At 37.3% G+C, this 16,172-nt stretch overlaps 1 protein-coding gene across 1 annotated transcript in view; it reads left to right on the forward strand.

Annotated features, from left to right (window-relative positions):
• SIPA1L1 (signal induced proliferation associated 1 like 1) overlaps window positions 1-16,172 on the forward strand; it is a 203,727-nt gene that overhangs the window by 145,178 nt on the left and 42,377 nt on the right. Inside the window, exons 5-7 of the mRNA XM_057421358.1 lie at window positions 3,859-3,989; window positions 4,618-4,806; window positions 12,111-12,285. Of these exons, the coding sequence (XP_057277341.1) occupies window positions 3,859-3,989; window positions 4,618-4,806; window positions 12,111-12,285 (495 nt within the window). The remainder of the gene's footprint in view (window positions 1-3,858; window positions 3,990-4,617; window positions 4,807-12,110; window positions 12,286-16,172) is intronic.

Below are 16,172 nucleotides of genomic sequence, written 5' to 3' on the forward strand. Positions count from 1 at the left end.
AACCAAGAGCATCCATTTAGCTGCAGTAATCATCAGGCAGTAGTCGCTGACATTGTTACTGTTTAGGATAAGTTTGAGTTACTGGCTTAGAATGAAAGACTTGACTGAGAAGTAAATGATTTCCTGAAGTGGTTTTAGAACGAATGAGCTCTTGGTCAGCTTTCCTTTAACTGCTGGCAGCCAGTTAAAATCCCCCTTCGCTCTAATGGTTTAAATTGCTGCATATTCTATCCCCAAATCTGTAGCTTTCAGGTGTGTGACTAGACTTGCAGAAATTTACAGTTAACAGTCTGGCCATGAGCAACAGTCTGAAGACATTGTAGGACTGATGTCTAATAATGCTGCCCTCTTGTTTCCAGAGGACAGCTGGGAAGAATTTCCCAGTACTGTAAATGCTGTGGTAGGGTAAGAGGAAAACGATTGATGCTAAGTTTCATTCTGAAGCAGAACGATTCAAACTTTCACTTCCAGTCTTATTACACAAAATACATCAATTGAGCATGATATCCAAAGGTAAATATGATAAAAGCACAGAAGCAGCTTCTCACTCAAAATCAAGTGCTTTTATTTGGATTCCCTTTTCAAAGGAAACTTGTAAGTATCTGCCAGGAAAATGAGTATTTACACTTACATTTTCCACTGCAAGTGCCTTTTGCATTTTATGATAATATTTAACTATTTTGTAAAATATGTATAGTCTCTTATAATGACCAGGTATAAGCAATTAATTATTTCTTTTTGGCATGGATTTCTACTTTAATTTATGGCTGTTGCTAGTTGTCTCCTGAATGTCTTTTAATTAAATAATTTTCAACGGTGTTTTATATATTAAATAATGTAAAGCTTGAGAAGGGTTGATTTCAATGAAGTTCTGTGTAGGGTGGAAGAAAAAGCTGTCTTCTACGCTATTCATGTTTGGCATAAAATTCTAGAAGTATAGTTGTGCAGTAGCCCTGGCTTTTACAATGAAACTCCTAATTAACTACCTTTGGATTGAATAGTAAGCTTTGTGCCCTTAAATTCTGCTACTGCTTTTTCTGCTACAGGAAAGAGAAAAATGTTTGGATGCAAGGAAATCCAGGGTGTAGTGGTAAAAAAGGTGGAGCTAGAAGAACTTGCATACCTCAGGGAAATGTAGTCAGGCATGGGGCAGTATGCACTGTAGCCTGAATACTGAGGTGGGATAGATGAGGACAAAGAGAATACAGATGGAGCTAAAGAATGAAAGTGTAAGTAGTAAATATGAATAGAGGAGAGGGCAATGTGGATAGAAGACTGGGGGGGGGGGGAGGGTTGGTGTGTAAGAGAGCAAGGACAAATGCCTGGTATGGAAAGAAAGTTGATAAAAGACTTTTCTGATTACCAGAGAAGTGTCAAATTCCACACCTGTTTATGCATTTTTCCAAATGAATAGGAGCTTGACAAAAAGCTTATTCAAAAGGGAGAGAAGTGTGTATTTTCATGCAACTTCAAATGTTCCTCTTACCAGCCTTCCTAAATGTGTTTTCAAGATGTAGAATAATTTCTCCTGAGAAACTCTGAATTTCAAGCTACATTGGTTACAAGATATACAAATTTTATCATCTGTGCAGCTGTCAGTACAGAAAACTACTGTGATTTTAGGACATTTCCAGTATGTATTGCCAACATACCTTTTTTTCCTTAAAATTTTCTATTGTATAAGCAAAGGTATGAATGTTTTTAAGTCACTTAGCTGTTTAGTGTGGGGATGGCCAAGCTATCTCAGGTTTTGGAAGCTGCAACATGCTGATAGAAAACTGATGTCACATTCTCAATGACTGTGCTTTTGCACTGACCATAAATTGCCATAAATGAACCTGTTACTCAATAGAGGCAGAATTAAAACTAGGCTGCTAATAAGGTGGTTTGGGATTTTAACAGAAGATCTCTGTGACATTTACAGGGCTCGTATCAGTGGAGTAGTATGAAGATTTAATTAGGCTTATATGGATGGTCTAATTTATTCATAATTTCCCCACTCATGACTAATTCAGTCACCCAAAACTTATGCCAATATTTACAGAATAATTCCACAAGATATTAAAAGAATTTTGAATCTTAATTACCTCTGCACAGAGTCTTGGCTTTTGATGACTTGCAGCGGAATTTGATAGAAAGCAAGATTCATAATGCTGTGAGCATGTTTCTTTTATGCCTTGCGTGCTCTGAAATCTTAAATTGAAAACATTGAGGAAAGGGTAATGAAATACCAGATACTGGGGAATAGAATAGGGCCTCCAAGTGCTTAAAAGGGTTGGACAGCTATGTTAAGAGATGTAATTTTGGGGCACAAGTAAGTTCATAAGGAGAGGGCATCTACTTGAAAGGCATTTAACCTGTTGGAGGAAAGTATAGTAAGAACTATAGTGGTAAGTATAACTTTAAAAAGATAAATAGAGGCACTCAAATGTTTACCACCACAAGTGATTCATTCGTTGGAGAAGTGACTGCCTTTCACTTTGGATAGAGTGTATTTCAAGATCTGGTTTTGTTATCTTTAAAGATTCATTTCCTATTGGTGATACCAAAATATTTTGCGTTTTATCTCTGTAGTACAGTAGTTCATATTAGACTGCTCTTAATGCTGTTGGTGTTAAGAATAACAAGTAATCTGATATAGTAGTTCAGGAAGGATGGATACGTTTCCTTTCAGGACAGTGTTGTGTTTTTTTTCACTGAATTTCACATTTCTTTGAATTGTTGAATTTTCAGATAGCTCTAACTTTTATTTTTGTGCATGACTAAATTCATTCATACATGCAGATATGCAGCATATGGGATGTGGTGACCTAGGACTTGTTTTTCTTGTACAATGCTTGACTTCTATTTTTTTGTCAGTTTCTCTTATATTTTCTGTTCAGGCATTGTATGTTAAATTCAGTTGTCATTTGAGATATGAACAGCTTTATATATTGATGCCTTCATGGTGATGTACCTCTGTAATGAGTCAAGATAACTCATTATGCTCAGCAGGCTCAATAGAAGAGCCTTCAACACCAATTTCTTAAAGTCTTGAGCTTTAATTTTTGTAAATGCATTTTTCTAAATATTTTTAATGCAAAGCTGAGCTTTAACATGTATCTCTGTGTATCTCACATAATCTGCTGTTCAGCTACTGAACAGTTTCTCCGGCTCTATATTCTCTCTGCTACCATCCCAACTAGGCTACTGTTAGACTCTACTCTTAATACTTTAACACTTGGAGTTCTTCAGCATTTCACTTTTAAATATTTCTGTGAGTCACTTTGTTTCTCACACTTCATTCTAATGTCCTGTGGTACTGTGCTTTGATTGATTTATTTATTTATTTTTACTATAAACAAGTCTTTAACTTCTTTTTCAGCTTCATCACTTTTCCCCCTTTTATAATTAACTTGTTTGGCTGTTTTTTGCTTTTTCCGTACAAAAATAAGTAAGTTGCATCCTTTGCAAGTACAATTGTTTGCTGCTCCTATTTTAACATAAAGTGGTGAGCTTCCCACTTGATGCATTTGGCTGCCTTTTTTTCTGTTTTTAAGGGGGTGTGGGATTGTTTGCCCTTTAGTTCAATGTGAATGAAACTGTTTTCCATATAGGAGCCAATGTAAGAGGCGTGTCCTGGTTTAGGTCTGTTTAAGCAGAGATGCAATGTTGAATTTCAGCTTTTTTGGTATGAGGAGAGTTTATTAGAGGAGTGAAGCATGAGAATAAAGTCCTTGTACCACTGAAAACATACTCTTATTGACTATTAGAGCTGGCAATTTATTTGCAATGTAACAACTAAGCATGAAAATATAGTTGAAATGTAAGAGAAAACATGGAGTTTTATTTTTTTTTTTCCTTTTTTCTTAATGCAAGAACACTGGAACTATTTTGGGGCAGATGAGAACCTGGGTCCAGTAGCTGTGAGTATAAGAAGAGAGAAGCCAGATGAAATCAAAGAAAATGGACCTCAGTACAATTACCGGATCATATTCAGAACCAGTGAGGTAAGTAGTTCAGGAATGATAAGAACCTAGAAGTGAGTAGTCAAAACTAGGGGGTATGAGGGGGGCTTGTGTGCTTTTGAGCACTAATAACAGAATTTTCTCCTCTACATACATGTAATCCAAAAATCTGACAAATTGTGCCATGTGTTTATGTTACACAGACTACAAGTCAGTGTATCAGTGAGTGAGTTACTCTGTAACATCCGGTACAGAGGTGACGATGAAAGTTGGTTTGGGTAAAGCTTCAGAAATTTACAGGAGCTGTATTAGCTAGAAGCAAGCAAAGATGAGGGAAATTACTTCCTCCACTTTTATAGGGTAGACCTGAGAAGTATACTTTTATGCTTTGAATTGCTATGCTAGGAATGCTATTAATAATCTTTTCCAAGCATTAGTTTCTTGTAAAACTTCAAACTGTCGAATCATTTGATATACCCTGACTAATGTTAGCTATCAGAGTTGGTGACATTTTGTGTGTCAGTGTCTGTTTCATGCAACATAAGTTACTTAATGTCCTCAGTCTGCAGAGAATTGGAGAAAGGGTGTGTTTTGCTCCACTGCTGTTACTAATCAACCTTTTCTCAGTGCATAATTAAATATATAAGCTCTTTTTGGTTCATCTGTTTAGCTTATGACATTAAGAGGCTCTGTGCTGGAAGATGCTATCCCTTCAACTGCAAAGCATTGCACAGCCAGGGGACTTCCCCTAAAAGAAGTGCTGGAGTATGTGGTTCCTGAGCTGAATATCCATTGCCTAAGGTTGGCCTTCAACACTCCGAAAGTCACAGAACAGCTTATGAAGCTGGATGAACAAGGGGTAAGTGCAGAGTTATGGAATGAGACAAATTGTCTTCAATTGTCAGATTACAGCTATGAACTGCAGAATTACCTTTTAGCTTTAAGTGATTAGAGTCAGCCTATTAAAATGCCTCATTTAATTCTCCCTAGAGATGACAGGCTTTAGTTTATGTTGCATGTCTTCCCCCAAGTTTAGCAGACTATTTGGTATGTATGAAACCAAGCTCATTGCTCTAAGTAGTCTGAAGTTTTAGGTTAATGTTATGTCAATTGTCCATTTTTATTTACTTTAGAAGAGACTGATTGATTAGTTTTCAAAGACTGGGGAGGGGGAAATTTTGTTCTGGCTTTCTTATAGCTACTATCATGAGAATCAGTTTCCCATGTTACTAAATGACTTGCACTGTTGTATTGGCATAGCCATTACCAGGATGCTGCCTGTCTCCTTTTCACTTTTTTTTGGCTCTCCCTTTTTTTTTTTTTTTTTTTTTTGATTTGGTTGGTTGGGGTTTTTATTCCCTTCCCATGAAACAAACTACATGGCAAAATTTTCTAAGCCCCTTTTTCATACAAGTGGTTTTTGATTAGGGTATAGTCCTCTGGTCTCTTGAAGATGGAACCAAGGCTCATTAACTGTATAGCTTAGACTTAGCAAAATGAAACTCCATGAATAAAGTGAATTTTATTATTAAAAACTTTGACAGTGGCATTTAACAGCTCTGAGTACGAAGACTATCTTTTTCCTTGTCCTTTTTGCTTCTCATGATTAGCTTGCTCTGCACAAAATTACCATCTGTGTTATTTCTTCTTGCTGTCAGTCTAACACTGCCATCAGAAGTTTGAAAAATGTCTAAAATTATATGCCCCACAAGGGAGAGAATACAGCTATTCTAAACAGGTTTATAAGTGACTATCATGAGGACTTTGATAGCCTCCTTGTGGATTGCTTATCAATATGGACAAGATAAAGAATCCCCAGATAGATACCTACCTGAAGCAAAACTTGGGCAAAACGCTTTCTCCTCTAGTTAATTTCAGAACCTCATTTATTTCACCAAGATCATGATGCAAGAGGATGAAGAAATGAGTAGCTGTGGTTTACTGCAGGATATCCAGACTAACAACAGGATTGGTTGTATGTGGTCAGCCTATGGTAGGTGCAGCCCAGTGTTGTGACTGACTGTGACCAACTGTGGGTCCCTGGGTAAGGAAACAAGAACAGGACGAGCATGAGTGATACTTTCCTAGCTCCTGATATAGCTTGTAGGCTTTTATAGGGCTCTACACCTCTGCTTTACCAGTTTGATGGCTCCTAGTTTTGTTAGTCATTCTCACATAGAAGTTGTTCTGTACTTCTGATCATGTTTTTGCCTCTCTGGAATTCTTCCAGTTTTCCTCCTCCTGCTCTCCCACAGCTGTTTCAAAACAGTAGTTTTGAAAATGGGGAAAATTTTGGTTTAGTATGCTTTATCTCCTCCTTCTCTAATAATCACTGATATTTTATTTGCTTTATGGCTACTACTGAACATGGAAAGCATGTATCATGAACACCTACGGTCCTGTTCCTTAGGGGTGCAAGTCAGAGCTCATTGCTGCAAATACAAATTTGAGTATCTTTGTACCGCATGAGTCACTCGAAGCTTTACTTGCACCGAAGCTCATCTGCTGTTCTTTTGCCCAGTTATGGACTGTCATCCGTAAGTTCCTTTGGTATTTCTCATAGGCAGACTTCAACTCCGATAATGTAGAGGAATACCAACTCAGAAATGTTAGCAAACTTAATTCCCTTATTATTCATCACATCTATTATATTGCTGAAGTGTGTGTTGAATGCTGTATGTCCAAGTTCAGATCCCTGCCTTACTGAACTGAATGTTTTCTTCAGCTCCTTTTTGTCTTTTAGCCAGTTACATACTAGGGGAGTTCTTTTTTCTGTACCCTAGCTATTTAGGGTTTTTAAGACTTTATAAAGCTTTGTTAGATGTGTCTTAAAAATTCAAGTACACTCTGTATAAGCTGTATCTTCTGCATGTGTTTATCAGCTCCTACAGGGAACAGCACTGCAGTAAGCCAGTGAATAAGTAAGGTTGAGGGGAGATGGGTTTACCATGTAGCCTGCTAAAAGGACAACATCTTTACATGCTTATGCTGTTCAGTGTAACTGTTCTCATGGCCTTTTAAGGTCCTTTCCAATCCAAGCTATTCTATGATGCTTATAAGTTGGAGGCCTGTATGTTTTCCTTGGATGATTTCAGCAGCGGTTCCAAATATGTACATACTTAGTTCAATGATTTGTTACCTAAACCTAATCTGCCCTTCATCCAGAATCAAGTTTGTCAGGCAGTTGAATACTCAAGGATATCTTTTTCAGTCTTTTTCCAAAGTTTTCTGTTTCAGCAAGGAAGAAAATGGCATTTAATTCAACATGGTTCCATAAGTGAGCATTTGGTTTTGAAGATCAGTACCTTCCAGATATGGCCTTCAAGAACCTGCAGTCTCAGTAGTATTGATGGGAAAATTTTCACAAAGAAAAAAAAAAACCTTAGCAGAAAGTTTTTTAAAAGAATTGCAAATTATTTCTAATAAACACCTAATTTGAAAAGTAATTTAGCAAGTGGGTTATTTCTGTAAAAGTGTGAGCTTAAATTATCCTTGTTTCATATATCCTATATGTCACTACTCTTCCACAATATGGTTTGAGGTATGGTTTTCTGTTGCTACTCAAACTTTTGAAAATCATTAAGGACAAGTGATAGTTAAAACTGTAGTATCTACATCAAAGTATTGTGGTAACGAAACTGTTTGACACTTCTAACAGAAGAAGATAAGCACACTGTACTAATTAGAAGCTGCATTTTTTATCAATTCCACGCTAACAGAGAAATGTGCGTAACAGCTGCTCTACTAATTAGGTACACAATGTTTATCACTTCTTGCTGAGTGTCTCACTGTTTCATTACAGCATAAACAGGTGACTGTTTGATATAGCAAATAAGATGTTTTGGAAATTTAAGAGTTAAGCATATATAGTGATATTAGCCAACTTGGCCATTTAATTTCACCCAGTAACCCCTTCATTAAGTCAAATTCACATACACCAATTATGATTAAGGTAGGCTATCTTTATTTTATATTTGAGACACGTTTTGAAGCAGTTGGTTGTTTTCATACTTAAGAATTTGCATTTCTTTATTTGAATTTGTCTGCTTTCAGATTCCAGACTTCTGATATCTTTCTCTGCTACATCTTAAAAGTCATTTTGGTGTTACTTTTTTTTTCCAGAAGAGGTTTTTGTACACAGTGATTAAATCATCTGTTGGTCTTGTTGCGGTAAACTAAACAGATTGCACTTTTCAAGTCTCACTGTAATGTATTTTCTCTGAATTTCATATCACTTTTATGGCTGAGCTCTGTCTCTTCTACTCTTTCATTATCTGCATATGGCATCCAGTGTCAGAATGGGAATATTTTTCTTGTCCCAATTTTGCACTGGTGATGTACATAAATTACATGCTCCTTACTTCCCCTTAGATTGCTGGAGTAATGGTAACATCTGCTGTTCTGTGCGTGTGGCCCACATTGCTTGTCACCTAGCTGTTCTTTTACTTGCTGTATTAAAATGCAGTCATTTAAATGGTTCTGTTAAAATGCAATCCGATCATTCCATAGGGCTGTGCTAGCTTCCTGGCTAATTGCCATCTACTAATCTTTGCATTGAATGCAGAGTTCATGGTAACTTTAGGTTTGCTTCCAAATATGATTTAAAAATTTTAATATCACAGCAATTACTGTTTTATACCAGTAGAAGTTTATCCTTATTGCAGTTCCTCATTCACAAAAATACTATGAGATGTCACTTGGCTTTTAATATAAATCCTCATTTATAATAGAAACTTGCTGACTGGTTAAATCCAAGATGAGCTTTCCGCTGTCTTTCTCTGGGTGCCTGACAAATACTTGAAGTGCACTTTTCCCACATAAATATGTAAATACCTTTAGATTATTAAAATGAAGCTGCTACTTTAGGAGTTCTACCACAGCACATTTTGTCCTTCAGCTCCTTTTTTAGCTTTTCCTTGGAGTTAATGTACTTCTGAGGATCCTAGATTTATCAGAAGAAGGTGTAGTACTGGGGACTGCATGCCTTTCTTTCCCTGGATCTGCTTTTCTTGATTCAGTAAATGAGCATGTGTTGTCCTTATGAAAATCCTTTTTTCCTATAGTTCAGGAAATAAAACACAGCATATCCTGTTCCTTACATAGTCCTTATTTAGTTTCTTAGGCTGTGACGTTTTCAAACCAATAAAGGACAGTTGTTTGGTTGCTCTTAGATGCTATGGATCACATTGATGTTTATGCTCTTAAAGCAACTCCTTGACCTGAAATTGAAGTGTAAATAGTATACGTGTGCTTGGTAAGAATAGTTGTATTGGCCCTAACTTGTTTAAATAAAATTAGCAGTGCAGCTAAGGCATTGTGGTTCCATGAAACACTTCCATCCATTGTATTTCCATGGGAGTGGACAAGGAGCATATCTGAGCAACAAACATTTCCAGAATGGTCCAGGACAGGACCTGCTACTGCTGATACGAAACTGATGACGGCTGTTCTGACAGAAGCAGCAGCAGGGCCACCTCTCATCACCTTTCCTCTCTCTTCCCTGTGTGTCAGCAGTAGCTGGTCCAGGCTCTGTGAGTACATAGCTCTGTCAGCAAAGGCACTAAGTTTGGCTGCTGTGAGGCAATAAGCTCTCAATGAGTGGGATAGTGTTGTTTGCTAGCTAAACAGAGATGATAGATGTGCCTGCAAACCTCATCTAGCTTCTGTGATTCCTGAGAAAACAGTCATCATGCAGAATGTTTCACTAAAAAACCCCGCATTCATTTATATCTGGATTTAGCATTGTGCACGCTGATGGTTGTTTTGAATTTTTTTTTTTTTTAGTGACTGGAGAGTTGAAGTAAATAATCATAATAATAAATTGTAGCATTAATTTGCATGTGCTCAGTACTTGTTTTTGTAATAAATATTTTTGGTTCAAGCCCTAATACTTCAGTGTCCAAAATACATAGTTTCATTCTTAAAGGTCAATGTTTTTGGTGATGAATGCTGAAAAGAGCATTTTTCCTTTATATTTACACAGAAAGCATTTCAAAGAATTAACAATGGGAGAAAAGGAAATAGAAACATTACTTCAAGGCACAAAATTGATTCCTTCCACCCTCTTTCCCCTTCTAGTTGTGATTCTGCAAGTTGGCCTATGAATGTTTCCTTCGTAAGAAATAGATTGATTTAAGCATGTGCTAGGAATTGGGGTGGTTCAGCCTGGAGAAGAGAAGCTCCAGGGAGACCTTGGAGCATCTTCCAGAACCTAAAAGGGGCCTACAGGAAAGATACAGAAGGATTCTTTATCAGGAGTATAGTTATAGAATGAAGGGCAATGGCTTTAAAGTGAAAGAGGGTAGATTTATGTTAGGTATTAGGAAGCAGCTCTTCCCTGTGAGGGTGCTGAGGCCCTGGCACAGGGTACCCAGAGAAGTTGTGGCTGCCCTGTCCCTGGCAGTGTTCAAGGCCAGGTTGGACAGGGCTTGGAGCAACCTGGTCTAGTGGAAGGTGTCCCTGCCATGGCAGGGGGTGGAGCTAGATGAGTTTTCAGGTCATTTCCAAACTAAACCATTCTGAAATTCTATGCTGTACTCACATTTTATTGTGAGATGTTTGGACATATTTAGAAGGTGTAAGTCAGGTAATCATTGTGTCAAATGATAAAATAAGGGAACATTCTGAAGGTGGGGGTAGGGGGGAGAGAAACAGCCTAGAACTGTGACTCGTTACATGTGCTTGGCTTTAACAGGAGTAATCATGCCAAGCTGATATTTACCCTTCTTTTTTCCCCTCCTTGTTTTCCTGCTAATACTTTACCCCGTCATCATTCATCCTTTGTAGTAAAAGAAGAATGCAGTTAAGTTGCAATCTTGAGTCTAATTTTAAAATTAACTTTAATTAGAGGCAGGGTAGGACCACTTCTGATGGCTTTGAAATTATGGCACTGTAAATATGTTAAAAGTAATGAATTCCAGTCTGTGTCCACATCTTCCTGCAAGTTTCAGAATCTTCTGTCTCATGACCTGTGACAAAAGCTTTGAGAGCAAATCACAGTGTATTCATATGACTTTGCTTCCAGTGCCCTTGCAAATCACTGTTTTCAGTTCCTACTAACCTGTAGCCCAGACTTGTAAATTCCATGCAAGTTTTCATAGTCTTTCTTGTGATTTTGCTCTGGCAGATATGCTTGGTATTTATTTAAAATGGAGCGTCTGCAGAAATTCCTGTGTGGGAGGAAAGATTATTTACCTTGCAATAAGTATGCATTTTTACTTGATGAATTACTCCATGGCTCTCCTTTGTGATCTCCTAGTCAGAGTTCCTGCCTGTGACATTGGTTTTGGAGATGGCAGTAAGTGGCTATGGGTGCTGCTTGCTTCTATTCTGTAACTTCTGTTTATGTAGTCCACACATAAAAGGCACAGATGTGGTGGTTCTTATGTGTGCATCAATTTGGAATGGGTGGGAACAGTTTGCTTTGAAGGATCACAGTTATGGTTGGGTGAAAAATTGCTTTATTCAGATCCTCAGTTTCTGCTGTATTAGGAACATCAGGCACCAAATTAGAGGGAAAATAGACATAAAAAGCACAAATATGTTTGTCTATGCCAGTAAATAGTATCTTTAAAGAATTAGCAGCGTTTCTCAATATAGCTATTTTTTATTACTGAATTTAAGTCAGAGAAGGCCAACTGAATGCCATGGATTTGTTCAAAATTCCTAATAGGTGAATGCACTAATATGAGAAAAATATTTATCTTCTCCTTGAAGTGAGGAAATGTTCATTTTGTCACTCATTATCGAAATGAGCACATGCTGTGCCGTACCCTTCTGCGTGGAAGGATTAGCATGGGATAGTAACCATGGTACCAGCCTGAGAGTTAAGTTCCTGGCATTTCTCAGCCAACACTTTCCATGTGACTCAATGTAAGACATTCACCATTTGCAAGCTGCAGTGTTTTTCTCCTGAATAAAAGAAATGTTAATGTTTATTTTGCTTGAGAAAGCATTTTGACATCTTCAGATGAAATATGCCATCATCAAGGCAATTATAGTGGAAAACAGTGAGGAGCTAGACTAACATTTGAAATTAGACTGATAATAAGGTATTTTTCTTTGTGTATTATGGGTTTATTAAAACATGTTAAGTGAGTTCAGTAGTAAGTTGCTGCATCACTTGGTATACATGTAAGATTTTAATCTTTTTTCCCATTGCAGTTAAGTTACCAACTTAAAGTGGGTATCATGTACTGCAAAGCTGGGCAGAGCACTGAAGAGGAAATGTATAATAATGAATCAGCAGGTCCAGCCTTTGAAGAGTTTCTTCAGCTTTTGGGAGAACGAGTTCGACTCAAGGGATTTGAAAAGTATCGTGCTCAGCTGGATACAAAGAGTAAGGCTTTTTCATTTATTTTTTTTCACCCTTAAGTGAACAAAATACATCATATGATCACAAAGTGATGTTTAATAGAGTTCTTAAGGATAACCTCTTTGCCAAAAGAAGGTAGTTGCTCAATATTAGAAGTGAAAGCGGAGCAAGTATGTAATTTTATCCATACCCATACAGTCTTTCAACTCCGATCATTATTGGATTTTTGTGCTAATTTGGTATGAAGCTATCACTAAAGCTGCAACAATAAACCAGTAAATATGGAACCATTATTGGCATTGCAAACCCGTCATCAGTGTGTTGCCTACCAAGTAATCGATACAGTTGGTAGGTCATAGTTTTTTTTAATGATATGCTAATTGTCTGTCACTAAAAAAAGTTTTGAGAACCCATCTGTGTAATGCCCTTGACAAGCTGATCCATTGCTTTTCTGCTGTGTCTGTTGCATGTAGTTTTCCTTCTAAGCAGTTTTGTCTTACTTGTGCTATCCAATATTTTCCTCCCTTTATGATTTTTCTTTTGAGTTATGGAAATTAATCTGGAATTGGCAGTTATCAGGTTTAACTGCAAACCATATTGCAGTGAAAAGATAATCTTTGACAGTATCTATAAAAGAAACTCCCTGCTTTTGGAATCAAGCTTGTGAAATACCTGTTTATCGGCTAGCATGTTCTATATTCAATTTGTGAATAATTTAAAATACACAGCGAAATTTTGACCTGTCCTCTTTTTCTCTGAGTATTAAAAGTAACCAGTTACTATGGAAATCTTTTGCTATTTTGCTCACTTGCAGCAAAGGAAATTCAATAAGGAGCTGATTCATAAAAGCTGAAAAGCTTTCATCAGCTCTGTGCAGCAAAAACTGTGCTCTTGTCACGGGTCTCCTATCGTGAATAGAGTAATTTGCTCTGCTTTACTGCTCCACTGTTCCACTTTGTGGCCTTCATTCTTACAGGGATCACGTTACCATCTCCTTGGGCTGTTCTTGATCTCCCTAATCATCAGAGGGTTATAAAACTTCCTGTTGTTTTTAACCTAACTTATTAGCCATTTCTCCCACATTTACCACTGAGCCTGGTTTCCTTTAGTTACAATACTTATATTCCCTCTGTTGTATTTACTCCCTTGAGAGCATTTACATGTTGCAGTTGTGTATCCTCTATACTTTTGTGCTGTTATCCTTAATAAGCCAAGTCTCTCTTCATGGTATGAGGCATGGATTTCTCTGCTGTTCACACACACATATGCTGTATTACTTGGTAGCTTTCCTCTGCACTCATCCAAGTTTGAATTCAGTCTTTTCCATTTTAGTGGCTAGAATTATATACACAGTTCCAGATGAGATCCAGGCAGTTTGCTGCAACATTTTTTTGCCTTTACTGGAAATATATTGTATGGGTTTTTCTTTCCTGAAGCCCCCAAGTGTTATTTTATCAGTTATGAAAATAAGCTAGGTCAAAAATCAAAAGTTTATGGAAAGCAGAAAATATTTATCATTTCATAGCTTTTGGCTTTATATTGTGACCTTCTTTATTACTTTCAGTAGATAAAGTAAAATCTTCTCTCCCCTCATTTCTGGTTAAGGCATCTGAGAAAAAAAAAACAAGCCTTTTTTGCTATCAGTCTGCACAGTTTTCTAGTACATGTAAATACTGTATGATTAAGAGTTGATTCATCTGTTCGGATATACCCATGAAAGCTGTAACTGTGTAACTGTGTCCAAAGTACTTGTTGGAAATTTTCTTCTAAACAGCAGAATTTTCCACTTACATTTGGAAAAAAAATGTGTCAGGTTTGGTCTTATGTACTACAATATAGTGCCTGTTGAATGGATAGGTACGTAAACTTCTATTTGACTGAATCTCCCATGGTTTTAAGAGTGGTGGTCTTGTAACAAATGTTTTCTACATGGTATTGAGAGCTGACATGTCTTCATGTTGCCCAGTAGACCTACCAGCTCTATATCTAAAAATACAGATAGGCTTTACTTGAACACTTCACTGTGATTGGAGAGAAAAGGGGATGCTCTGAGTGGAACTGCTGCTTTCATGAAGGGTTTTCTACATTTTCTTTCAGTCAGGGTTTACACACTCACATACATGGGACCTCATCAGCTAGAACTGCTTAGGAACTTCCAAGTTATCTGAAATCTTTCAGGTTATGCTGTCTGCAGGCTTACCAAGGAAACATGCATACATGAGTTTTTAGCAAGGAAGTTTAGACAGCAGCAAATGTGAACAGTGGCAAGAAACTCGTGCAGTTAATCTTGGTGGTGCTGTTTTTCTTTGTGCCAGTGTGCAAAGGGGGCCCAGCACTAAGCTCTTCGGATAGCTACATTCAGAAACCCTTATTGCATATTCTGCATAGGAAAAGTGGGGGGTGTCACCTTGTAGTAGGCAAATGGCTAAAGACCAGAGATGGTAGCAACAGCTGCATCTCATGGGGAGTATTTGAACAGCAGAGTAGGTGGCAGGGAGGTTGGAACTATGTGATCTTAAGGTCCTTTCCAATTCTAGCTGTTCTGTGATTCTATGGGCAATACACTTAAGTAATCAGTCCTTTCTCCCTTGGCAGAAACACAGAAAGGCCTGCAGAGGATATGGCTGTGGTCCTTACTGTGACTTAAGTTTATGGGGTTTTGTTGAAACAGCTAGATCTGCAGCTAGGAAGCAAGCTTTTCCCTTTTCCAGCTCTGTGCTCTTCTGTTGCTAGAGATCTCTGTAATAAAATAGTTACTGCTCAGGAAATTTTCCTGCATAAAAATTCTGTTCAATGTCAGCACAGTTAATGGCAAAGATGCTCTTAGAAAAAAAATGTCTGTTCATTAACTTGTGAGAAAGGTCAGAGCTGTGTAGGCTACTTTGCTAGTTCCTATGCCTTTGAAAATACTTTGCAACCTATGAAAAGCAGATGGTTGGTGTAAGGCACAATGAAAGATTTTCTCATTGTGTGGGGAAGCTGATTTATGTATCTAGTCTGCAAATTTTCACAAGATGTTTTTTATTTATGCAAATTCAGAAAAGTAAAATTGTTCCAGCAAAAGTCACTTTCAGAACAGTTGTTATTCTTGGTAATTTTTAGAATTAGGGGCCTAATTGGTAAGTATCTGTAACAGAGACAATTCTTAAAAGGAGGGATCTCATGCATCCTGTTAACTGAAAGCCTATTTAAGTATATTGGATTCTTCAAGGGCTTTAGCTTTGGATCTCTGCCAGTGCCACTGTGAAAGAGCTGCTACTTTTAAAGATTTGTTTGTATATTTCTGGAATTACCAGAGGGGAAACAGTATCTCCTGGCAGCCTGCAGACTTTGGATTGGAAATAGAGCTTGAAAATGTCATGTATCCCATGGTTGCTAGGAAGTTTATGGGTATCACTTTAAAGTAATAAACATCATAGCAATCTTTCAAATTATAACTTCAATTACTTTACTTTATTTCCTAGTTGTAATACATGCTTTATTTCCCTCCCCCTTACTTAGTCTTATTTCTCAATATTTTAAATTGGTAAATTGGACCAGCTAGATAATGCTAGGCCTGGTAGTCTGGTGTGTGTGTCCAGCAGAGTGGTGCAGGAAATGAAGATTTAATTAATGTGAGTTTGAATTATCTATTTGATGAGATTATAAAGGTGGCTAATAATAGTAGGCTTCTTTATTAGATGTTTATACTGTGTGACTTTCTGGTCAAGACATGAGAAGAAGAATATAAGTGCAGCACCGAAGATACTAAAGATTAAAATCTAGGGAATTAGCGGAATCCAAGTTGACGTTTCTATTAGGGGTTTTCAGTAAGTCCCAATGTTTCGAATGAAATAATACAGATTAATAAGAGTAATTTCTTAATTTGTACTACTTGACATCTTTCCAACTGGGTGGAAGAATTTACTGCT

The sequence above is a fragment of the Pezoporus wallicus genome, unplaced genomic scaffold, assembly GCF_028554395.1.
Source record: "Pezoporus wallicus isolate ANWC-B61680 ecotype Strahan unplaced genomic scaffold, APGP_CSIRO_Pwel_v1 contig_2144, whole genome shotgun sequence".
Classification (NCBI taxonomy): Eukaryota; Metazoa; Chordata; class Aves; order Psittaciformes; family Psittacidae; genus Pezoporus; species Pezoporus wallicus.